The sequence below is a fragment of the Mustela nigripes genome, chromosome 7 (genome assembly GCF_022355385.1).
Source record: "Mustela nigripes isolate SB6536 chromosome 7, MUSNIG.SB6536, whole genome shotgun sequence".
NCBI classification, from domain to species: domain Eukaryota; kingdom Metazoa; phylum Chordata; class Mammalia; order Carnivora; family Mustelidae; genus Mustela; species Mustela nigripes.
This window is the reverse complement of record NC_081563.1, coordinates 117,764,792-117,790,963: the sequence shown is the minus strand read 5'-3', so window position 1 is coordinate 117,790,963 and position 26,172 is coordinate 117,764,792. Positions and strand designations below refer to the sequence as shown.

The 26,172-nt window shown below is 35.7% G+C and overlaps 1 protein-coding gene across 6 annotated transcripts in view; it reads left to right on the top strand.

Annotated features, from left to right (window-relative positions):
- Positions 1-25,899, top strand: part of RBM39 (RNA binding motif protein 39) — a 30,938-nt gene extending 5,039 nt beyond the window's left edge. For 2 of the 6 annotated variants that reach the window (XM_059406910.1, XM_059406911.1), the window contains 15 exons: positions 1,064-1,139; positions 2,257-2,448; positions 4,758-4,823; positions 4,920-4,973; positions 7,437-7,554; positions 8,026-8,178; positions 11,275-11,412; positions 13,768-13,833; positions 15,690-15,894; positions 16,503-16,580; positions 20,436-20,486; positions 22,521-22,602; positions 24,866-24,971; positions 25,477-25,555; positions 25,645-25,899. In XM_059406910.1, coding sequence (XP_059262893.1) covers positions 1,064-1,139; positions 2,257-2,448; positions 4,758-4,823; positions 4,920-4,973; positions 7,437-7,554; positions 8,026-8,178; positions 11,275-11,412; positions 13,768-13,833; positions 15,690-15,894; positions 16,503-16,580; positions 20,436-20,486; positions 22,521-22,602; positions 24,866-24,971; positions 25,477-25,555; positions 25,645-25,745 — 1,565 coding nt within the window. In that variant the 3' untranslated portion in view covers positions 25,746-25,899. Of the gene's footprint in view, positions 1-1,063; positions 1,140-2,253; positions 2,449-4,757; positions 4,824-4,919; positions 4,974-7,436; positions 7,555-8,025; positions 8,179-11,274; positions 11,413-13,767; positions 13,834-15,689; positions 15,895-16,502; positions 16,581-20,435; positions 20,487-22,520; positions 22,603-24,865; positions 24,972-25,476; positions 25,556-25,644 lie in introns of all 6 variants that reach the window. The other 4 variants (XM_059406912.1, XM_059406909.1, XM_059406915.1 and 1 more) reach the window with 4 other exon arrangements.
- The last annotated feature ends 273 nt before the right edge of the window (positions 25,900-26,172 follow it).

Genomic DNA, 26,172 nt, shown 5'->3' with positions numbered 1-26,172 from the left:
TTGGCAAGAACTCAGAGTATATCTTTTAAGTATCTGAGCTTGCCTTCATGGGAATATTATTTGTTAGTGTAACCATTTTCAGAAAGTCTAAAGTAGCATCCATTCAGTTAAGCTCTTTAGGAATTACTCAAAAGGATAACAATAAAATGACACAGTTGAAATATATTGGCTACTGTGTGTGGATTATCTATAAATTTTGGAATAAATGACTTTTCTATTTTTTTTCTTATTTTCCAGAGTACTTTGCATTTAAATTTTAGATCTTCTTACATGGAAGAGGTCAAATCCAGTTATAGCAAAACACCTTTACAGCAGAGGCCATATAACCAAAAAGTCCAAAGGCCCAGCCCAGTGGACCATTTACTTCAATGATGTTCAGTACAAAATTCCACTGCCACTAAAGACTTTGGAAAGTCCCTTTTAAGTTGTAACAGGATTTGACTATTAGTGTGGATTTTGATAACCCTTCTTTAGTTAACTTAATGTTCTTTCAAGCTGCAATTTGTTAATAGAGAAGTATATTGCTTTCTTAATTTTTTGTCTGGGCTTTTATGAAGAGGATCATGCTTCTGAATGTCTTAGTATGTTGCTGTCTTTTTACCTGTCTGGGGTTGCCTTCAGATGTGGGTGGGGACTCACTTGTAAAAAGTTCAGGAAGACTTTTAGTTGAAGTTAGCTCCAATTTTCTAGTCCTTTCCTTTGGCAGAATAAGTTTTGGGCCTAAAAAGACATAGATTGGGAGGTTGGCTGCCTCTCTGCTGTGGACCGTCTATGAGCAGAGCAATACTTGACTTGTCTGTCCTTTTTGTGGGGGATGGAGTTACTTTTTACTTTGTCCCCTGATTGATTATATGTAGGACTTTTGATGATAGCTATCTCACAGAATTCTTAGGCTAAGACAGTGTCAGGTGTTGCAGGCAACAAAGTTGGAATGTAATCTGTTGCCCTTTTGGGCATTGCTTTGATGACTTCTATATAAATAATGAGTGTAGCCTAATTTTCTGTCATGTGCTACCTAGCATATACATTTCTGACAGTCAGGTGGATTATCTTGAAATTTTAGACAAAGTTTCTGCCTCCTTGGAAAGCTCTACATCTCCTTGTGATTGGAGTGTGGGTTTCAAGATTCCAGAAGGTGGGTGTCTTCATTTTCTATTTTCAATGCACTCTAAGATGACCTGCTTACAGGTTCTCTGAGGCAGACTTCAATTGCTCTTATGCTAACTTTGCTTTGATAAGGACTAAACAGTTTAATTAAATTTTCCAAATGATGTAGAGTTGTCAAAATGTTTAATTATCTTTTTAGCCACTACAAATTGACATTTTAGCAGAATAAGTTTATTTTTAAATGTCTTTGAATTTATACTGAAATATCTGAAGGCACCTCTAAAATTTGGGTGATGACAAAGAGGTACAGATGGTAAGATTTAATTACAAAATGAACGGGTGGTATACTGTGAAGAATACAGAAATGAACAGAAAGATATGACTGACTGGCTTTTTTACCTTTCAGAGTTTGAGATTTTATAAAGATTGATTAAAGGTGTTGATCCTTGTTTTTGATTGTACCCCACAGGCTTGTATAAACTGGCATGCTCCATTTTCTGGTGTATTCATTATAGCTTTAAATAGAACACATCCAAAAAGGTCACAAAAGTCTAGGTGTGTCAGAATGCATTTTATTGCATTAGTTGCATTGTTCTTTGTCAATACTTGTAAGTTTGCCCATGAAAACCAAAGTATTGATGCTTGTATGGCCCTTTCAAGTAGAAAATACTCCTATGTGTAAGTAGGGTCAAAATTGGCTCACGTAAAGGAACTTTAAAAGTGTTTTCAATAATTTTTATGTATGACCCATTGTTATTTAATACTTATTGTATATTTGATTTTATTACTGTATCTAGTGGATTACAGTAATACTCGTTGGCCAGTTACATGTTGGTCAAAGTTTATTTAAAAGTTCAGGTTTCAACAAATGATTTCCTTGTTAAAGCTGTACCTGACTCTCAGGAGCAATCATTAGAGTTCCTGCTCTCAACTGATTGTCAACTGACTTCTGATTTTCAGTAGTAGAAGACGAATTTTGCATTACCTAGGAATTATTTTTTCCATAAGTATGATTATGTATCATTGTATAATAGTAAAAATAGCAAGATAAATTTACAGAAAGATTAAGATTTCTGACCATAAGAGGAAGTATATTTGGGCACTTTTTCAAACCAGCAAGATAATGGTAATTTTTTTTCTTCTCAGGAGGAAAAAAAGCAAGAGCAGAAGTCGTAGTCATGAACGGAAAAGAAGCAAAAGTAAGGAACGGAAACGAAGTAGAGATAGAGAAAGGAAAAAGAGCAAAAGCCGAGAAAGGAAGCGAAGTAGGAGCAAAGAAAGGAGGCGGAGCCGCTCAAGAAGTCGAGATCGCAGATTCAGAGGCCGCTACAGAAGTCCTTAGTATGTAACTATAATTTGATGATTTTGATTTGAGAGTCATTCTCTAGGTATCCAGAAAACATTTAATCTGAGTAATGTACATTATAAAATTTTTGGTTTTCAATATGTCTAGTTAAGAAGCATTAAATAAGGATATTGGCGTTGAAAAGACCTAGAAAAACAGCACATGGACCAATACGTAACTTCTGTTTTACTAGGCATACAGATTATTTTCTGTTATTCAAAATATTTTAACTGTATGCCAATCCAAACTAGACCAAAGCACTAGAATGCTTAAAAGACTTGATACTGTAGTGCCAGAATTTGAAAGCTTAAAGGTATGTGAGCTATTTCAAATTCTCTTTGCTGAACATAAATTTATTTAAGATTTTAAAGCTCAAATAGATAAATTACTAATACATATGATCAGTCAAATACGTAATTTATGAATCTTTTCTGGCTGTTAACAGATGAAATGACAGATCCTTTATGAATCTGGTGCATGCTCCTTGATAATGATGAATTTGGGGGCTCATCACATTGTATTTGAGGTTTTTAAAATGAGTAAAACACTCAAAGTGCTTTGAAATCCCTGTGGAAATTTGATTGTAGTTTAACAAGTTGGAAACATGGTTTATTATAGTCATTTAAAAAACTATGTTAATAAATTTGGAAGGAATCTACCTACAACTCCTAAGGATTGAATCTAGCAGTCCTTAACCCTTTACTTTTATTCTTTTGTCTTAATATACTACTGTAAACTGGGGGGGGGGGGTGTATTAAAATAAGCACTCCTAAGTTAAATGGGTGGAGATGGAATTGAAAGACAAAGACGTGCATAAGAGTTTTGACTCTTTGACTTGGACAAGTTAACGCTCTAAGCATTAGTTTTCTCATTCTTAAGAAAGGTAACAACTGACAGATGAACTTCAATGAGTATTGAATTGACAAGAGAATGAAAATAAAGGATGCACAATACTTAACTGCTATTCATGAAATGTTTGGGTATTATTTGAAGCCATTAAAGTTAGTAACATTTTGGGTTCTGATTCTGGCTCTTTAACCTTTAAAATAAAAAGGATTGAACTCCTTGTTCTCGAGTTCTTCCTAGCTGTTAATTTCACAAACATTTAAGAGCTGAAAGAGTACCACAATGTTTTAATTCCGAATGATTATTTCTGGGTCGAATTTATTGAGATTTACCATATTTGTTTTTATCAGAATTAAATAGGGGGGAAAGGGACTACCTTAATAAATTCTGTGTATTATGTATCTGTTTTATAATGAATATTTGAAGTTGGCCTATAATCCTGGTCTGACTTAAAAAATGATTTAGTTCTTATGTCTGGTTTCATGTGATCTTTAATTTAGTCAGTAAATTTATATTCATAACTATGATTGTTAGTTTGAATTGTGAAGGACCCATTTAATATAAAATTTTATTTGGAGCTGCTTGGGTGTTTCAGGTATGCCTAGAGTCCATGAAAACAAGTCCAAATGTGGATAACATACCACTAGGTACTTCGATTTTGCTACCCTTCTTGAAAAGGAGAGTAGGATGAGCACTAAGGGACATATGACTTGTCCTATTAAGTTAATTTGGTCTTTCAAAATTAAAAAAGGCCCTAAAACTGTAAGGCCTTTTTAGGATTCAGAATAAAACTGGATCTTAGAATAATTATATGATCTCTTTTGAAAACATTCCTTTATTATGTCAAGTTCACAAAATTGTTTTTGAAATCCTAATGAACTTTACATCTTTACTATGGAATATTTTGTCACAAAGAAGTGAAGTATGACACAAACTGCTTTCATGCAGTCTCTGAGATTTATTGTTAAATGGAAAAGTTGGAGTTTAGTCCCTCTCTAATAATTTCTCAAACATATTTATGAATTTTGTGTGTATATACATACAAATACATAAATTCCTGGGAATGGATCTGCAAAGATTCATACAAAATTGTTAACTGTAGTTACTCCTTGTAAATAAGATTTATTTTCACTTAAAATAAACCAAACCTCAGGAATGTATTCATAAATGTGTAATTAAGAAAAAACGGTAGACTGAAAATGATAGAATTTTCAGAATCTGAAAAATACTGAGGCTGTAACCTTTGGTCTTGGCACCTCTCAGTGGTCCAGGATGGATAACTATAAGAGCAGTTGCCTGGGATAAAGTTAAGAAAAAAAAGTCTCTTATTTCCTCTTCATAATTGAGGTGGAAAAAAAAAATCAGCCTAAACAATGTTAAACTTGCTGGAGAGCGCATGAACGCGATCTTAGCAAGACCCTAACCCTGTAACTAGTGTAATTTTGTGTTTCCTTTTTAGCTCCGGACCAAAATTTAACAGTGCCATCCGAGGAAAGATTGGGTTGCCTCATAGCATCAAATTAAGGTTTTTAAACATACTTCTGAATTGTTTAAATTGTTTTTCAAGGAACTAATGTGGTGTACCTGTTTGGGTAATTTCTGAAACTTTTTAACTTTGCAGCAGACGACGTTCCCGAAGCAAAAGTCCATTCAGAAAAGACAAGAGCCCTGTGAGGTAGCTGTTGTCCCTATTTTTTTTTCTTTTGGCACTTTCAGCTTTTATAAAGCTTTTGCAACTTATGCTGCTATTAAATTTATTAACATTTAATAATTTGGACTGTGTTAAATCAGTGTGGTTGTGTAAGTTTTCATTTTCGTTTCCTATAAGAATGGAGTAGTAACTACCGTGTTGAGATACAAGGTGGTATTACATGTGCTCTTAAATCCCTTTTAAATAAAAGTTAATGGTAACTATAGAAACTTGAAATAGACTTGCCTCTGCTTATCTTTCAAATTAATAAATTTTGAGTTATTAAAATTGCATCATGGGAAATTGATTGTAACAGACATGAGTTTCACTAATCTGACTCTCTATTAATTTCCAAAGTCTTAACCAAGTTGACTTGTTTCTGAGTAGTAGTAATCTTATGTTTGTGAGTTATTTTCTTCTTAAATGAAATGAGACTTACTTGTTAAGTCTATCATTTATGTTCATTCAAGGAAAGTTTTGATAAATGGCAGCACTGATACTCTTTCTGGCTTCCCTTAAAGGGCACCTTTTAACTTAGAGTTCATTATCTGTTATATTTGTTACTTGGTATATTTTAATTCTGGGATTTGATGAAAACCTTAATGATTTTAAAAGCTCTTTTTGTACCTACTGAGCTTTTTTTTTTTTTTTTTTTTTTTTTAAACTCTTTTAATACTTACTCTTAAAAGAAAATCCCCTTTTGGGGCGCCTAGGTGGCTCAGTGGGTTAAAGCCTCTGCCTTCGGCTCAGCATGATCTCAGGGTCCTGGGATGGAGCCCCGCATTGGGCTCTCTGCTCAGCAGGGAGCCTGCTTCTTCCTCTCTCTGCCTGCTTCTCTGTCTACTTGTGATCTCTCTCTGCCAAATAAATAAATAAAATCTTAAAAGAAAATCCCCTTGTTTTCTGGATGTAGTCTAGCTTTGTACCTCCGTTTTATAGTTTAAAATTACTTGTTAATTTACCAAAGAAATGCACCAGAATTTTGTAGGTGGAAAAAGCACCTTCTTGAAAATGTCCAGAATGTGGATAAGAGCATGTTTGTGCTTTTATCCTTAGCTATTCACTTAGAACCTTAACCTTTAGTAGTGTTTTATAAGAAGTAACGTTAATAGGCACTTCATATAATTTGATCTCTTGTGCTCTTTTTCTTGGGCACTTTAATTTCCTCCATATAGTCAGAAGTGCTCTTGATTGTCAAGGCTATCTAAAAATGAATAAATTGAATTCCACTACTTGTATTTATTTAATTTCCTGCTTTTCATACTTGATTTGTAGATAGGTATGGTTTCTGTATTTTACAACCATCAAGAAACATTGCTTTGACTGTGCCTGGGTGGTTCAGTGGGTTAAGCCTCTGCCTTTGGCTCAGGTCATGATCTCAGGGTTCTGGGATCAAGCCCCGCATCTGGCTCTCTGCTCAGTAGGGAACCTGCTTCCCCTTCTTTCTCTGCTTGCTTCTCTGCCTGCTTGTGATCTGTCAAATAAATAAAATCTTTAAAAAAAAAGAAAAAGAAACATTGGTTTGTATACTGGGTTTATAGAGTCTTAGAAGACTGATTCGAATAGGGGCACCTGGGTGGCTCAGTTGTTAAGCTTCTGCCCTCGGCTCAGGTCATGATCCCAGGGTGCTGGGATCAAGCCCCTCCTTGGGCTCCCTGCTCTGAGGGAAGCCTGCTTCTCCCTCTCCCAGTACCTCTGCTTGTGTTCTCTTACAGTGTCTCTCTCTCTCTCAAATAAATTAATAAAATCTTTAAAAAAAAAAAAGACTGATAGAATAAGCAACCAGGTCATGATTCTATATATGTCTCAATTTGTTAAAAATTCAGGGGAAAAATGAGAATAAAATAGTTCTTATCATCTCAGGTTAGTCATTTATGATTGTCAAACTTTATTTCACTTCATGGTTTTATGGTTTTGGACTATTCTGACATTGTAGCTAGTAAGTGGTTAAAGACTATTCTTAAACTCTAAGGCTCCAGATTGGTCTTTTACTAATTACTAATCTGGAGAAATTACCATTTGTAAGACTTGAGATGGCAATGGACTTTTGTTCTGATGTCATGTAAGATGCTAGCGGAAGAAACATTAGTAGTTATCTTGTTGAAGGAATGGGAGTCACATTGAATAATTTTATGGATATTTTGTATAAATCTTAGTGAAAATGGGTTTGCAAGGGACACCTGGGTGCCTCAGGCAATTGTTTCTCCCTCTCAGGTAGTGATCTCACCTCAGTAGGTGGTGGGAAGTCTGTTCCCTCCCTCTGCCTCTTACCTTGCTTGTGCATGCTCTCTCTCTCTTCCTCACTCTCAAATAAATAAAATCTTGAAAGAAGAAAATGGGTTTGGGAATAATGATAAACTACTTGGAAAGTTTATTCTGTTTTCTGAAAATCATAAGGTTATTTTTAGAATAATTTATAAAAGTCCATTGTTTTGTACTTCCTGTTAGGGAACCTATTGATAATCTAACTCCTGAAGAAAGAGATGCAAGGACAGTTTTCTGCATGCAGCTGGCAGCAAGAATTAGGCCAAGGGATTTGGAAGAGTTTTTCTCTACAGTAGGAAAGGTAAGTTTTTAGTCTGTTTAGGGAGGTTGAATGAATGGGAATTGTGAACAAAATGTAATTGTCAGTGTGTTAGGTTAAATTAGAGAATATTTAAACACTGAATCTTTTAATTTAGTAGAATTCAGTTAGGGAAACTTTTGGGGGGACATTTCTATTTTGCTATTTTGCCTCCATTGGAATTTAATAGTGTTGGAATTAATAACTGTTAACCACACATTGATCAAAAGTAGAAAAAAAAAGAAGTGGACTGACATGTTCCCTTAGTTAAAACATTGAGGGGCACCTGGCTAGTTCATTTGGATCATGGAACTCTTAACTCTGGTCACAAGTTCATGGCCCACTATGGGTGTAGAGATTACTTAAAAGTAAATTTAAACCATGTGATCTGTTAAAAAACAATTTTTTTTTAATGGTTTACAGTGGATGGTTGCATAAACAGAAGCTTATGTTACGTGTGTGTTTTGTTTTTAGGTTCGAGATGTGAGAATGATTTCTGATAGAAATTCAAGACGTTCCAAAGGAATTGCATATGTGGAGTTTGTTGATGTTAGCTCAGTGCCTCTAGCAATAGGATTAACTGGCCAACGTGTTTTAGGAGTGCCAATCATAGTACAAGCATCACAGGTAATCATTTGCTTGGTTAGGAATTTGATTAACAATTGTGTTAAGAAACCTGTTGCTTAGTATTACGTTATAGTGTCTTGGCATAATCATTAATTATTTGAGTTAGATGTTTTCAGAACAGCTTTTTTTTTCCTTAAACTTTCTTTTGGTTACTTTGATAATCGTATATTCTCAGCTATCCTGTTTTAATACAAGGTTTAAATACCTATTTCATGAAAAAGATACGAGAACATGGTGTAGATATTTTTTTGATTTGTGATAATTTATTAATTGGGGGTAGAAAAACATTTAAAAACACATTTACTCTTTCAAATGGAATGATTTTGACATTTTTAATCAATTTAGTATTTTCAGTGTTTTGTAATACACCTGTGTAGGATTTTGTAAAGCGTTAAGAGTAGTTTGAGCAGCTTCTATTTCTACCATTTTTTAAAGGTAAAATGTTTTGAACTAATCTTGTGAATGTTTTCTGTTTAAAATTTCTTCTGTTTAATTCCTCTTTGCTGGTGCTTTGTAGTAATCCTATACTGCCTTTGGGAAATGAAATTAGCGTTAGTAACATTAGTGTGTTTAAATGTGGAAAAACTGAGATGTATTGTTTTATTACAAGAAAGCTTTTTTAGGATACCATTATTGATAATTTGTCACTGCTTGCTAGCTCAGGTGTTTTTTAAGTGGTGATTATAGGATTTAAAGAATATTTTCAAGCAACACATAATAAAATAGTCATTTTGATAGCTTTACAAACCACTGAAATAAGTAACTAACTCTTAAAATAATCTGGTTACTTCATCAAATTTTTTATATTCTAAAGTTAGGGGCGCCTGGGTGGCTCAGTGGATTAAAGCCTCCACTTTCGGTTCAGGTCATGGTCTCTAAAGTTATGCACAAGCCTTGGAACCAGATCTGACTTAAATTCCAGTTTTACTTACTGTTAATAAGCTGTATGTAACATTGGTCAAGTTCGTAGCTTTTGTCATATCTAAAAGATAATAGGTTGTTTAGTGTTTTCTAAAACACTTAATATTATTTATTATAACAGTGGGAAAATAATTGTTAGGAAATGGGAAAAATTACTTCCTTGAATCCTTGAGTCATTTCCTGCAAAGGAGGACAAATTTATTTCTATTTATTTATTTATTTTAAATTTTTTATTTGACACAGAGAGAGGGGGGGGGCACCAGCAGGGGGCGTGGAGAGGGAGAAGAGACTTCCCTCTGAGCAGGGAGCCTGATATGCAGCTTGATCCCAGGACCCTGAGGTCATGACCTGAGCCAAAGGCAGATGTTTAACAACTGAGCCACCCAGGCGCCCTGGAGAATGAATTAAATGCATAGATTGTCATGAAGGAGGGCTAGAGTCTTCAGATGAAAAAGAGGGTTTTGTTTTTTTTTTTAAGATTTTATTTATTTGACAGAGGTCACAAGTAGGCAGAGAGGAGGAAGCAGGCTCCCTGCTGAGGGGATAGACCCCCCCCCCAATGTGGGGCTTGATCCCAGGACCCCGGGATCATGACCTGATCCAAAGAGAGAGGCTTGAACCTGCTGAGCCACCCAGGTGCCCCTAAAATGAGGTTTTGAGTTGATTTAACTTTAACCTCTTTTGGACATTGATACTCAAAATTCCTCAATCTGTTAATATGAAAAGGAACTTGTGGTAGAATATGAATTGATAACCATTACCTTTGAGAAAGACTTCCTTTCGAAAAAAATGACGGCTAAACTGAATGCTTTGCTCGATGTGATTTTATATTGACAAAAAAGCCCCTTTATGGCAGCCAGCCAGTTGGTGTGTACTGTACTTTGAGTAACTGTGATTTTGAGCATACGTTAATTTTGATGAACAACGAATGCCGTGAGACAGTCTTATTTTCCGCATTTAGTATGTCTGATATCAGGATGCATCTCATTTAGATGGCACAGTGTACTTTCAGGATTGATTTCATTTTACATATGAAATGGAGTGTATGATTGCTTTATATATGACTTAACGCGGGGCGCCTGGGTGGCTCAGTGGGTTAAGCCTCTGCCTTCAGCTCAGGTCATGATCTCAGGGTCCTGGGATCGAGTCCCGCATCGGGCTCTCTGCTCAGCAGGGAGCCCATTTCCCTCTCTCTCTCTCTCTGCCTGCCTCTCCATCTACTTGTGATTTCCTCTGTCAAATAAATAAAATCTTTATATATGACTTAACGCTTGTAAAACTTCAAAGTTTTTTATTGTGGCAAAATATCTATCTAAAGCTGGATAAAATACTGAAGATTTTTTTTTTAGAAAATTGGCATTTGAACCATTTTCTTAAAATTTTAATTTAGTGCTCTTAATCAATCACATGTAAATGGGGTATTTGTCCTGTTATGACTTAGTAAATTTAGTAATTTCATTACTAGCCTTTGATATTACTTGTCATTAAGCAAACCTAAAATGAATAGGATTTTACTATGATTAAAATGATTTGGATTAGGGGGCCTGGGTGGTTCAGTCATTAAGCATCTGCCTTCAGCTTGGGTCATGATCCCAGGGTCCTGGGGATCAGGCCCTGCATCCAGGTTCCCTGATCCCTGGGAAGCCTGCTTTTCCCTCTCCCGCTCCCCCTGCTTGTGTCCCCTCTTGCTGTGTTTCTCTTGGTCAAATAATCAAAATCTTCAAAAAAAAAAAAAAAGTGGGGGGGTGCCTGGGTGGCTCAGTGGGTTAAGCCTCTGCTTTCAGCTTAGGTCATGCTCCCAGGGTCCTGGGATTGAGCCCCAAATCCTGCTCTCTTCTCAGCAGGGGGCCTGCTTACCCCTCACCCTCTGCCTGCTTCTCTGTCTACTTGTGATCTCTCTCTGTCAAAAAAATAAATAAAATCTTAAAAAAAAAAAAGATGTGAGGGGTGCCTGGGTGGCTCAGTTGTTAAGCATCTGCCTTCCGCTCAGGTCATTATCCCAGCATCCTGGGATTAAGCCCCTCATCGGGCTCCCGGCTCAGTGGGAAGCCTGCTTCTCCTTCTCCCTTTCCCTGCTTGTATTCCCTCTTTTTCTGTCAGATAAATAAATAAAATCTCTAAAAAAATGATTTGAATTAGTGCTCTGTGATGTGCATTTTTTCTTACAACTTGCAGGCAGAAAAAAACAGAGCTGCAGCAATGGCGAACAATCTACAGAAGGGAAGTGCTGGACCTATGAGGCTTTATGTGGGCTCGTTACACTTTAACATAACTGAAGATATGCTTCGGGGAATCTTTGAGCCTTTTGGAAGGGTAAGTCCCATTATTTTCAATGATCCTTGATAGGTTCTTCTTACAATATAACTGCATAATAATTCTGTGTTTCTACTTTGTCATGTTTCAATGAGGTTTAATAGTAAGATGGGAAAGAGTGGTTCTGAGAGGGTTTTGTGGCATCTTAGATTAAGGTAGTATCTCTGAAAGAAGGATAACATTTGAAGATAAGAATCTTAGTGTTGTCATTCATAATGCTGCAGTGAAATGCATATAGTATTAGAAGCAATCACTTTTTTCCAAGTCAATATGAATGATGAGAGTTTCCGGTGCATTTGGAACGAGAGATTTTGTTTTCCTTAGTTGGGTCTTTGGGGGGAGGGGGGTTATTTATCTATCTATTTATTTATTTATTTTTAAAGATTTATTTATTTATTTATTTATTTGACAGAGATCTCAAGTAGGCAGAGAGGCAGGCAGAGAGAGGAAGGGAAGCAGGCTCCCTGCTGAGCAGAGAGCCCAATGTGGAGCTCTGATCCCAGGACCTTGGGATCATAACCTGAGCTGAAGGCAGAGGCTTTAACCTACTGAGCCACCCAGACACCCGGGGGTTTTTTTTTGTTGTTTTTTTTTTTTTTTTTTTTTTTTTTTAAGTGTAATCTATCTCACCAATGTGGGTGCCCAAACTTATGGCCCCAAGGTCAAGAGTTGCATGATGTTCTGACTGAGCAAGCTAGGTACCCCCTGTTGATGTTCTTTGGATGCTTGTTTTTGGCCTTTCGGAACATTAAGGTATATGTACAGAACCTTTTCTCTATCTACTCAGTTAAGTAGTTAGACTTCGTGTTCACTTGGTCCTCATTTTATCATGACATTTTATTTTAGAATAAATGTTAATAATAGTGGGTTGTACTGTAGTTTAAAATATTCATTATGTGGCTGTGGATAAAAATGTTGGTAACTGTTAATACTGCATCCACTACTAATTTTCATTTCCCTTGGATATACTTTTTCACTATTTCCATTCAGCCCCTTTGTTAAACTGTTTAAAGAGTGCATAATGATAAAAGTTGGGTGTTGACTGTGGACTTTTTATTAAATTAAATTAGAAATGAGCGCACACTTCGCATACAAATCTTTTTTTTTTTTGGTCAGTGACTACAAAGTTAGTGCATTCCTGAAATTACCGGACATGAAGAAATAGAGTACATCCATGCTGTATTTTAATTTTTTATGCTCTCTGTGTATGAACAGCTGTATTGAAATACTGGGGTATAGTACACAAACCATGAACTTCACCTGCTTCAAGTGAACAATTCATTGCCTTTTAAATGGCTATCCAGAGTTGTGCAGTGATCATCTGCATTCAGGGTTGATTTTATTCTTAAGATTTTTTAGAAGATTGATTTATTTGGGAGAAGCAGGGTTGGGGACAGAGGAGATAGTTTCAAGCAGATTGAGTGTGGAGTATGATGGAGGGCTTGATCTCTAAATCATGAAATCATGAGCTGAGCTGAAACCAGGAGTCAGGCACGTAACTGCCACCCAGGTGTCCCTGTTTGTAAGATTTTTATTTTATTTTTATTTTGTCTCTCTTGAATTTTTTATTTGTCAGAGAGTACGCATGCACACAAGCTGGGGGAATACAGTCTGAGGGAGAATCATGCTCCCCCTGAGCAAGGAGTCTGTGGGACTCCATCCCAGGACTCCGGGGTGGGATCATGACCTGAGCCAAAGGCAGATGCTTAACAGATTGAGTCACCCATGTGTCCCAAGATTTTTAAATAATGTTTACACCCACTATTTGACTTGAACTCAAAACCATGAGACCACGAATTGCATGGGCTATTGACTGAGCCAGCCAGGTGCCCTTGTTTTTAGTTATTCCAGCATCTTGGACAATTTGTCATGTCTGATATAATTGGGAATTTTGTGTTTTTAGCATAATGGAAAGAAAACAAAATGTTAATTTCTAGCACCTGATTGTAGTTTACAAAGGATCTCTGGTTTTTAGTGTTGTGGGGTTTTTTGTTTTGTTTTGTTTTTCTTTCTTTTTATTTTTTATTTTTGATTTAACAGATAGGTATCACAAGTAGGCAGAAAGGTAGGCAGAGAGAGAGGAGGAAGTGGGTTCAGCTGAAGGCAGAGGCTTTAACCCACTGAGCCACCAGGCGCCCCTAGTGGTTTGTTTTTGAGGCAGAAAATTGTACTTTTTATTCTACAGTGCATAACTTCTTGTTTGAGAAGCATCTAGGCTTTCAGAAGTACTTTTGGAGATGGGTTGAGATGAATTGTTTTTGTTTTTAGGTGGGGAGACTTTAAATCATGTGTCAAGGAATAAAATGCTTTTGCTTCCTCCTTTGCAGTTACATAATAATTATTTTTATTTTTTAGATTGAAAGTATCCAGCTCATGATGGATAGTGAAACAGGTCGATCTAAGGGATATGGATTTATTACGGTAAGCAGTTCCTATTGTTAACATTATGATATAAATTTTGATTGATTGAATGACTTAAGGTTTTAGACCAAAGTACTATAGTAATACTTTAGTTATTGATAGTGGGTAAAGGTGCTTGGTTCTTTTTTCAAATGGTTTAAAATAGTTTGTCTTCAGTAGGCATTTATATCAAATGTTGGTGCTTGCTTAGCCAGTTTTCTCTTACAGTGAATATAGTTAATTTATATAGCTAGTATCCACAAGATTGAAATTTATGACCCCATTATGAGGTTTTTTTGGTCTGTAATAGTTTTTGTGATGTTTCTGGCAGTTGAATGCAAGTGTCTTGATACTCTTTTTTTTTTCATAAATGGGTTTTATTTTATTTTTAAAGATTTTATTTATTTATTTGACAGAGAGATCATAAGTAGACAGGCAGGCAGAGAGAGAGGAGGAAGCAGGCTCCCTGCTGAGCAGAGAGCCCAATGTGGGGCTCAATCCCAGGACCCTGAGACCATGACCTGAGCCGAAAGCAGAGGCTTTAAACCACTGAGCCACCCAGGCGCCCCTGCTAGTAACTTTTTTTAAAAAAAAAAAAGATCTTTTTTGAGAGAGAAGAGGAGCAGGGGGAAGGGGGAGGGAAAAGGCGACTCCCTTATTAAGCAGGGAGCTCAATTTGGGACTCATTCATTCCCAAGAGTCCAGGATCATGACCTGCCCCTATTAAAAATATCTTTAATAAATGATACAAGGGGGGATAGGGAGGGAGACAACCCATAAGAGACTCTTAATCTCACAAAACAAACTGAGGGTTTTTGGGGAGAGGCGGGTAGGGAGAGGGTGGTTGGGTTTTGGACTTTGGGGAGGGTATGTGCTGTGGTGAGTGCTGTGAAGTGTGTAAACCTGGGGATTCACAGACCTGTACCCCTGGGGCTAATAGTTCATTATATGTTAATAAGAAAAAACAAATCTCTTTAATACCAACTATGTGTGAACTGTTTGCTATGATTTAGTTATCTATGTACAAAGCTTAGATTATTTTAATTTACATGGTTCTGCTGTGTGTTCATAAATGTTTTGTTAAGTGTCTAATTTTTTTTTCTCAGTAGAAAATGTTTTGAGTCATACTGATGAGATACTAAGCTGTGGGATTGCTGGGAGGTTGTTGTCATCATTGTGTCGTGTGTGTGTGTGTCCCGTTAAAAATGAGAATTAATGTGCAACTAAGTTTGTGTTTGCATCCTGGGCATCAAGAATTTCCATGATTTAAAGAAAATATTTTTATGATTTTATTGGCAATAAAATGACCCACAATTTTGTATTAATAACAGCTGAGTGAACTTTTAATTTTTCTGTTTAAAGATTTTGTTTAGTTATTTGACAGCAGAAGCAAAGGAAGCAGCCAGTAGAGGGAGAGGCAGGCTCCCTCCTGAGCATGGAGTCTGTTGTGGGACTCGATCCTAGGACTCTGGGATCATGACCTGAGGCTGAAGGCAGTGTACTTAATTAACTGAACCACCCAAGCACACCAATAGCTCTTTTTTTATGATAGGAAATAAAGCACCATTTTAGTTTATCTGAGCACATTAAAAAGAGTTTTGATTTGGGGAAAATTACTTTATTCATATGCTCTCTTACTAAGATTTCTTATTTCTGAATTTTGGTGTCATTTCGTAATACCTTGCTGTTTAAACCATCATATTAACAAAACGAATTTGAATGAGTTTGTGATCTGGTTATATTACTTAAAGCTAGAAATTCTACTTTCCCATCCATCCACTTGTATAATTATTGAATAGACTAGACTTAATAAGTAAGCTTACCTTAGGTGTATACATGAACTCACATACTGGACTTCACCTTTACCTCAATTACAGTTTTCTGATTCAGAATGTGCCAAGAAGGCTTTGGAACAGCTTAATGGATTTGAGTTAGCAGGAAGACCAATGAAAGTTGGTCATGTTACTGAACGTACTGATGCTTCTAGTGCTAGCTCATTCTTGGACAGTGATGAACTGGAAAGGACTGGAATTGACTTGGGAACAACTGGTCGTCTCCAATTAATGGCAAGACTTGCAGAAGGTAAGTTTTCACATGTGTTGTGAATGATTTATTGTGGATATGGTAATGAGTAATGAGTAAGGTAACCGACACAGACTCAGAAAATATTTTTTTTTTACTTTGTGGTTGACCTTATTATTCTTTTTTTTTTTTTAAGATTTTATTTATTTATTTATTTATTTGACAGAGAGACAGATTACAAGTATGCAGAGAGGCAGGCAGAGAGAGAGAGAGGAGGAGGCAGGCTCCCTGCTGAGCAGAGAGCGGGGCTCGATCCCAGGACCCTGGGATCATGATCTGAGCCGAAGGCAGAGGCTTTAAACCACTGAGCCACCCAGGTGCCCCTGACCTTATTATTCTTGGGTGGTAAATGCAATTTCATAGATGAGGCTACTTTAAAAAGTTCTAATGGAATCTACTTTGTGGTGGTGCCTTTTAAGTGCCATAGCATACATTACAGGATTCCTTTTGCTTTCTTAATGATATTTATATCCTCAGTTGCCCAGATTACAAGTCTTGCTTGTAAATACTTATAGTGAAGTAACTTTGGTAGTAGTAAGCACCCAGAAAATTGGGGTTTTCTACTCTTAACATAGTAAGGACTGTAAGATCTGATTTCTTTTACACAGGTACAGGTTTGCAGATTCCACCAGCAGCACAGCAGGCTCTACAAATGAGTGGCTCTTTGGCATTTGGTGCTGTGGCAGGTAGGAATTGAATCTTTTCTAATTTGAAATCGTTGTTTTTCACCTAATTCGAAAATTTGCCAAATTTTTGCATTTAAAAGGACTTACTGAGAATTCAATTCATCAAGTACTTTTTAGCCTGTAAATTTAAAGGAAATGGAAATACAGAATAGAATTATTCACTAATAATAATAGGCTATCAGGGCATTTTCTTGAACCCTACATACCATTTTTAGTTGGAATTACCTGTTAGACCTTTGTAAATCCATAACTTTCCTTAAATACTAAAATGTATATTGTTTTCAAGAAATGTTTCTTTGTAATGTTTGAGTTGAGAAAACTATTAGGGACCTTTAAATCAAGCTTTATGTAAAATAATTAACAATACCAAGAGTGCTTTCATCTAAACAGTACATGGTATTTTGAGATTTTCAGTTAGGGGAATGGGAACTCATGAACAGGGCCGGAAAATAGAGAAGCAATGGTCTATTGTAGTTGTGTAACAGGAGCTTTGGTTTATGATAAACACTGTTTTCGTTTGGCTTAAGTTCCTCAAATTTCCTTTTATAAACCTTGATGCTAATCAAAACCTGTCAGCCAGGGTAGCATTTAATTTTGAAATATTGAAGAACTTGCTTTTAGAACATGTAAGAAGAACCATTTGTATTTTGGACCTTGGAAAACAGAAAATCTATATCCCATGAAAGTATGGCACTTTGTATTATGAATACTATCTACAAAGTGAGACTCTGTAAATGACAGTTTGTAAGTTTAAGACCACAGTACTGCATCTGAATATACATAAATGTCCATGATTGATTCATGGACCTCTTTATGTAGTTGAGTGATTTATAATTTCCATTTAAATCAAAAGCTTATTAATTAAAGGACAGAATCATTTATGATTGATTAATGATTTCCATTTAAATCAAAAGCTTATTAATTAAAGGAGAGAATCTTTCTGCTTTTTATTTTGTTATTAAGAGAGAAAGGCCTTTTCATTGTTTCCCTTTTAGTGGATGTCCCCACGTTTGTAACTTGAGAAAATCTGCCTTTTCTGTTTTTGTGTTTCTCCTGTCAGATTCTATTATTTATTTTGAAATCTGATAGGTATTTATAAAACTTTTGACAGAACCAGGGTGCCTGGGTGGCTAGTGGGTTAAGCATTGGTCTCTTGATTTCAGTCAGGTCATGATCTCAGGGTCGTGACATCATGCCCACATCATAGATTCTGCATAGGGCAATGGAGTCTGCTTGAGATGCTTTCCCCTTCTCCCTCTGCTGGTAGCACTTACACTGTCTCTCCCTCTCTTTCTCTCAAATAAGTGAATCTTTTTTTTTATAAAACCATACTTGCTTGTCTTTATGGGGAAAAATCATAACCATTAATGGACTTCTGTGTTTTGAGTCGCTGGAAAACTCCCCAATTATCACTGAATTGTTTTGACTCTATAAACAAGTATTAGACATTTAATTGCTTGAGTCACCAAATAGCCAAAGAATGTCACTTGGTTTAATCAAGGACATTAAGGAACCCATCCCTTCCAGAAATGTAACTCAGTCTATGCTTTTAAACTTGCTATTCAGGGGCACCTGGGTGGCTTACTCGTTAAGCATCTGTCTTTGGCTCAGGTCCTAATCTGGCCGTCCAGGGATGGAGCCCCATAATGGACATCCTGCTCAGCAGGGAGCCTGCTTCTGCCTCTCCAGCTGCCCCATGCTTGTGTTCTCTCCTTTGCTTTCTCTGTCTATAATAAATAAAGTCTTTACGTCAATAAATAGACTTGCTGTTTAATCTGAAAACTAACCTCATATTGCTTCCCATTGTTCAGATCATTCCTTTAATAATTTTAGAAAATGCTGACTGTTTATCATATTCTAGTTATTTCACTAGAGGGTAGTGAATATTTGTCTGCTGTCTTTGGGGATTTGGTGTAGTAACATAGGGTTTGTTTCTCAACAATCTTATGTTATATCCTGGGTGCGGTATCAAATATGTTGATTTGATGTTCTTCATAAACAGTATCTTCACCTAATTGAAGATTTTTGAAAATTAGATATTATAACTATCCTTAGCCATTATTTCTCAATGCATAATATATGGCTACACCTTCTTGGGCACATTTACTGTGCAGTTCGTAGTTAAGGTGGGCTGATTGTGATCAACTAGAATTCTGTAAAGGTGCATGTGGATTGGCTGAGAAGCCAGTTATCTGTATTTGTTATATTCACCCTTACTAGTGTTTATTGAGATGATTATAAAGTTTGATTCTTTCTTCTTACGATTCCCATAGATTGTTATCGCTACTGAATTAATAATCTCTCAATTTTTAGGTAAATATTTACATTAACTTTGGTATCTTTCTCCTGATAGTCATCATTTAAAATCTTACCTCTTGTTGAAATGCTATAAATTGCTTTTCAGTGTGTCCAAAGCCCTTTCTCCTAAGTTCTTTAAAGCTGTTTTTTTAAAACCAAGGGTGAGTCTTTACTCTATCCACTTTATTTTAGAAATTTAAGTTGTTCCTAAAGTAGAGTCCTTATCTTTATGAATCCTTTACTTTGTTTCCTAACTTGTTACAAATGACCTTTAAAATCAATTTTGAAATCTTGATAGGGATTTACATACCCTTAAAATAGTGTGGGTTTTTTTTTTTTTTTTTTAAGTTTTCATTTATTCAAGTAAATTCTACATCCACTGTGGGGCTTGAACTCAAAACCCTGAGATCAAGAGTCCTGTGCTCTTCCGACTGAGGCAGCCAGGCATCCCTTATGGTAGATTTTTTTCCCTATTATATGGAAAGAAAAGACAAATTGTGTTATAAAGTTTGACAGTCATATCTTCACGTTCCTTCAGTATATACCAGTTACATTTCTTGAACTCCCTCAGATACCAGTTTTGAGCCCCTAGGACCCAAGTATATTTTATCTCAGCATAACTTGGGGTGCCGATTCCTTTCAGTTATTGCCCCACCTTTTGAGATTCTATTTTTAAGCAATGTCTGCGTCCATTGAGGGGATTGAACTCATAACCCTGAGTTGGAGTTGCACTGTCTACTGAGCAAGCAGGTGTCATTTTTGCCCATTTAAAATTTTTTTTTCTGTACTCAGGAAGACACCTAGATGATGATGATAACGTGTTACAGTTAAATCACATGTTAATAAAAATTAGTTACTGGATCTAAATAATTTTTATGTTATGTATTTTCATAGTTTTTAACTTCAAGATAGCACAGTGACTTTTTTTTTTTTTTTTAACATTTGCTGCTGTTTTCAGTGCTAAGCAGCTTTCTGTTAACTTCACTTCCCCTGGAGAATTTAATGATTATATGGGGAAATACACTGGTAAACATCCCCCTTATTCTTATTTTTGATAGTGACTAGATGATTGAATTCTTCTTGTATTTCATAGATTATAGTGATCTTGGTTAAAATTTATTTCTGCTTCATTAAATTTCCATACTATGCCAGGAAACCAGATCTGATTAAACTGTCATCTTCTCGCTAGAGTTGAATATCCCAAGTACTTGGAATTGAATTCTCAAGATCAGGGTTTTCATGGATTTTCTGACCGGTGTGCTTCCCTTTCCCCATTTCCCATTATTCCCATGTGAAGAGTAGTATGTGGAATACATAGGAGATGTGGTAGAGTACTAGGAGTAGGAGGACAGAGGCATAAGAAGTTTTCTAGGATAGGAGGAAAGACACAAAGGCCCCAAAGCCTTGTCAATGAGGAATGGGGAAGGAGGTTTGGCTGCCAGGTTTTACTAGAAGTTTATTTTGATAAACCCTGCTATGTAGTCCTCTTTTATTAATGCTTTCCTGACATTTACCCTGTTAGTTGAGGCTCTTCATTGTTCCTGCACTGAGCTGTAGAATTCTCTTTTGTTATAGATTTGCAAACAAGACTTTCTCAACAGACTGAAGGTGAGTTGAGCTTTTTATTTGTCTTTGAAATAGATGTCATTGTAGCAAGACATAGTTATTATATCACTTGTTACATTTTGGATTTTTTTAAAGAATGACATATGGTGTATATACATTAAGCCATCAATTAATGTACATTTCAGTTGGCTTAATCCAAACCATAACAGTTCCGAGGAACAAAATTAAAATGTCTGTGCATGTGCATTTGTTGCTTAGTTTGGCATTATCTTTAGTTTTGTATGTTTATCTTTGTGTTCTGATTGTTTTGTGTAGAAGTCAGAAAATGGAATTTGTTGTTTCAGCACATAAATCTTTCAGGAGTCTGAACTTAATTAACGTAAGGTTAAGGACTCTAACTTCAGTGATTTGTATTAATAGTACCAAGCAATGAGGCAGTTAGCCAGAACTAAATTGCATGCATATTTCAAAGATTGAAATAATTATTTCTAAAGTAGGCTATTTTATCTTGTTTTTGATTGCCAAATCTCTGCCATTTGTTTATAGTATTTTGCTGTTGAGCTAATTCAGTATCCCATCTTTCATAGGTTGTACTTAAAAGTTGTTTAGGAGAATGATTCTATATGATAATGTCTACCATGTTCCGTGATAGGAATTAAATGTGTATTTTAATTTTTTTCCAGTAAGTGAGACAGTTAACACTCAATTCTTTTTGCAACAGATTTTAAAAAGTTTAAGTAGTGGATTTTTCTATTCGCTATATTTCTGTGCTGAATTCATTGTGTTCTGCATTCATCTAGGTGGAGCTGGAATGTTCCTATCACATATTTTCTAAATTTATGTCCTAATTCATTTAAGAAAATGAAAAAAAAATAAAGTAGTTCTCAGTTTTATAATAAGCTAGTGTTTATTTTCAAGAATATTTCCATTTGTTTATGATAAAGTACACGATGGGTCTCATTTTTATATTCATTATAACATAAGCATGGTTACATCTTCACCCTTTCTGAATGGAATAGGACATGTTAGCTTTATTAAGCATTTATATTTTCATGCAAAGCTTCATGCAAGAATAAACTTGTTTATTGAAGTAATAAAGTAATAAAGGGGCAAAAAGCACTTTTGTAATTATAACAAGTAATCATTTTTTATGATGCATTTCATGCATGGCCCTAATTTTTATTCAGTGGAATAATATCTGATATTTCCTCAGGTGATTGTTAATTTTAATTACCATAATTTCTAATGCACTGTTTTATCCTTAGCTTTGTTTGTTGTTATATATTGGAATGAAATTTGGTCAAATATATTGATTACGGTGAGTTCTGTAACAGCTACTGGTAATGTTTTGTGAATCCCATACAAAAGCAATGGGGGAACTGTTTTGGACAGTGCTCTCATTTCAAACCTAAAACCAGTATGGGTTTTAAATGTTGCTCCTGGATATTAGTGTCTTAGTAGTATAATAACATATATGGTATTTTTAGTGTTTCTTGTGCTGTGACCTAGTCATTTAAAAAATACTCATTTGATTTTGAAATAGGGTTTATATTCCTGGATTTAAATTTTAAATGGATGGTTTTCTGCATCTTCTCTGTTAAACAGTCCTTTTATAATGTTTATTTAAAAGAAAATACGTAACTATATTCATGGGCAAAAACAGAAGACGGTATTTTCATCGTTCCCTGCTTCTTAGGGTATAAACTCAAGCAGTTCTATAAAATCAATCTTCTATTTTATCCTTTGCCTTTCTGGATTGATTTTTAAATTTGTCTAATTGAAAGAGTTTAGATTACACCTAAAGGTTAATTTTCCTTTTAAAAATAAAATTTCCAACTGAAGATTGGCTATTTCAAATTGTTTCAGTTTTCTGGCAACTCCAGTTGGGTACCATTAGATACTTTGATAGCATTATTAAGCAAATTAGGGAAGTGACTTGACTATCCTAGTTTCCCAGTTGGGATTTAGAGGGGTTTTTGGTTTTATTACATTCATCAGGGCTATTCTGATGCATTTTCCATGAAGCTAATTTCTCTCTCTCTCTCTCTTTTTTTTTTTTTTTTTCTATTTTTTTAGCTTCAGCTTTAGCTGCAGCTGCCTCTGTTCAGCCTCTTGCAACACAGTGTTTCCAACTTTCTAACATGTTTAACCCTCAAACGTAAGTAATACACTTTGGTCAAGTTGAAAATGGGGTATATAGGGGTGCCTGGGTGGCTCATTGGGTTAAATCTTCTGCCTTTGGCTCAGATCATGATCCCAGCGTCCGGAGATTGAGCCCTGCATCGGGCTCTCTGCTCAGCAGGGAGCCTGCTTCCCCCTCTCTCTCTGCTTGCCTCTTTGCCTTCTTATGATCTCTATCCGATAAATAAATAAAAACTTAAAAAGAAAAAGAAAAGGGGGTATATGTACCATTGACACTTGAACAGTGTGAGGATTACAGGTGCAGATCCCTGCTTGGACAAAAAATCTGTGTCAATTTTTACTTCCTCTAAAACTTAACTGCTGGCAGCCTACTGTTGACTGAAATCCTTATAGTAACATAAACAGTTGATAAACATATATCTTATATGTTAAATATCTTCTGTACTGCATTCTTACATTAAGCTAAAGAATAGAAAATCTTAAAAAAAAAAAAAAGAATAGAAAACCTTAAAGAGTAACTACATTTATAGTACTGTATAGGTGGACTTACGCAGTTGAAAGCCATCTTGTACTGTGAAAGTATTAATATTCAGCTTTTCTAAGTTAACATTCCAGAGGCTTCAATGTATTTTACATTTCAAATAGTAAGCAACAGTTTTCATCCTTTCTTAGGGTATTTTAATAACCTTCTTGCTAAATTTGGGTGTGTTTGTAAGATTGGAATCGATGTAAAAGGTATACAGATGTTGTTTATCAGTTATATCTAAGTATTTTTCTCAGAAGTTTTCTATCAGTGTTTATCACTTGTAATTTTACATACAATGTGCTGCATTAGTGTCAGGCTCATAATAGTTGTTAAACACTACACCTTATGCTATGCTCACTGTAGCTTACCATTTGTCACCATAGACGGCTGTTACAGTATCATTGATACTGTATTGATATTCCCTATCCTGTACTCTTCATCATTGTGGAAGTACTGTGTTCATAATTGAAAGCTTGTATGTCCCATTCCGCTTCACCTATTTTACCCATCCCTACAACGTCCTCCCCTCCGGCAGTTACCGTTTTGTTCTCTATGGGTGTGCTTTTGCTTGTTTCGTTTGTTCATTTGTATTTGTGTTTATTTCTTTTTTTTTTTTTAAAGATTTTATTTATTTATTTGACAGAGAGAAATCACAAGTAGATGGAGAGTCCTAATGCTTAGGCACAGTGATTAGAATGCCATTTATTTATCAGTCCATACTCTTCTGTTTTGTTTAATGAATCGTATTTGTAATACATTCTGAGGTAAATGAAGATAACCTCTTCAGTTGATTTGATAAATGAACCATTACATGTTATGAAACATTGTTTTATATACAGTAGTTTGTCACATGCTCTTCGCATTGTTTATAGTCATGGTTTACCATAGAGAGCAAGCTTTGGATTCTTGTTTTCTTTTGGTAACACCAGATTCTTTTTTTTTTTTTTAAAGATTTTATTTATTGTCAGAGAGGGAGTATGAGAGTGTGAGCACAAGCAGGGGGGAGTGGCAGGCAAGAAGCAGACTCTACTTAGCAGTGAGTCTGCTTCTCCCTTCCCCTCTGTAATCTCTCTCACTTTCAGTCTCTCTCAAATAAAATCTTAAAAAAAAAAAAGAAAAGAAGGAAGCAGTCTCCTCAACTGAGCAAGGAGCCAGCCTGATGTTGAACTCGATCCTAGGACCCTGGGATGGTGACCTGAGCTGAAGGCAGACACTTAACTGATAAAGCCTCCCAGGTGTCCAGATAATATCAAAATCTTTTTTTTTTTTTTTTTAAAGCTTTGTCTGGCTAATGTTAAACTGTTGGTGTACATACATATTATTTGCTGTATGTCCATAACTACTTTAAATGTTAATTTAGAGTTAAGAAATTCATAATCTAGGATGTTTGGGTGGCTCAGTTGGTAATTATCTGACTTGGCTAAGGTCATGGTCTCAGGTTCCTGGGATCAAGCCTGGTATGTTGGACTCCTGGGATAAGTGGGAAGTCTGCTTCTCTGTCTCCCTCTGACCCTCCCCATGCTTGTGTGCACACCTGGGCACCAGCTCTCTCAAAGTCTTTAAAAAATTCATTAAACTTTGTTCTAAACAGTGCCTTAAATCCTGATTATTTTCTCCAATGCACTACACTCCTAACATCAATTTTTAAATTAGTTAAGTGAATTCATACTTGACTTATTTTTATACAGATGAATATGTAACTTTTAAAAGTTTGAATGGTGTCTAATAGACCTTAATACTTGTCTCTTAACAGAGAAGAAGAAGTTGGATGGGATACAGAGATTAAGGATGATGTGATTGAAGAATGTAATAAACATGGAGGAGTTATTCATATTTATGTTGACAAAAATTCAGCTCAGGTATTTTTTTCCCCCTCTAAAGCCAGAAAAGTTTAATCTGCCCTTTATGCACCTCATCTCAGGTGGTCGATATTAATAAAGATAGGATGTTTTACTCTTTTTTGACTTAGCCTTCATACATGTACTTGGGACATACCACCGCTGTCCCAGGAAGTTTTTGTTTTTTTTTTTAATTCTGATAAATTTTAACATAGTGACTAAATATATATTCCCCAACATAAGGACACCCCTCTAATAATAAGATTAGATCAGACCATAGTGTGGCAATGTTGTTGGTAGTGTTGAAAGTTTGCCATGAAATTCTGGCACCTTCATTCTTTAGCTGCTTTCAAGTCATAGAAAAAAAGAACACAACAAGTTCAGGGAGGGTAAATTAATTTCATTAAATTTCTAGGTGTCCATACTAGCTAATGCAAAAGTATTTGATTATAGAGCTCTGAGGTGTTTTTTTATTTACAGGAAATTTGGAAAAATTGTATACATCCCTTATCTTTTTATATTTCAGGGCAACGTGTATGTGAAGTGCCCATCAATTGCTGCAGCCATTGCTGCTGTCAATGCATTGCATGGCAGGTGGTTTGCTGGTGAGTTTCATCTGTTTTTCTGCGTGATTATTATGAAGGATGTAATTTAAGTGAAAATGCTAAACCCTCGTATCTGCTTCTTTCAACAGGTAAAATGATAACAGCAGCATATGTACCTCTTCCAACTTATCACAACCTCTTCCCTGATTCTATGACAGCAACACAACTACTGGTTCCAAGTAGACGATGAAGGAAGATATAGTCCCTTATGTATATAGCTTTTTTTCTTTCTTGAGAATTCATCTTGAGTTATCTTTTATTTAGATAAAAATAAAGAGGCAAGGGTCTACTGTCATTTGTATACAATTCCTGTTACCTTGAAAAAATAAAAATGTTAACAGGAATGCAGTGTGCTCATTATCCCTAACTAGCAAATCCCACTGTATACAAAGCTGTTCTCTTGTTCTGCCTTTTAAATGTACATGTAGAAATTTACATTAAGGATCTATAGGAATAGCTCTAGGGGGGGAACAGATGTGCTTAATGTAAAAAGGCAGACAGGGATGTAATTATGTTTTTAATGTTTCAGAAGCCTAACTTTTTACACAGCAGTTACATTACACGTTTCACTAATGTTGATACTTGGCTAATGGTTTAGCAGAGGTTTCTGGAGTACA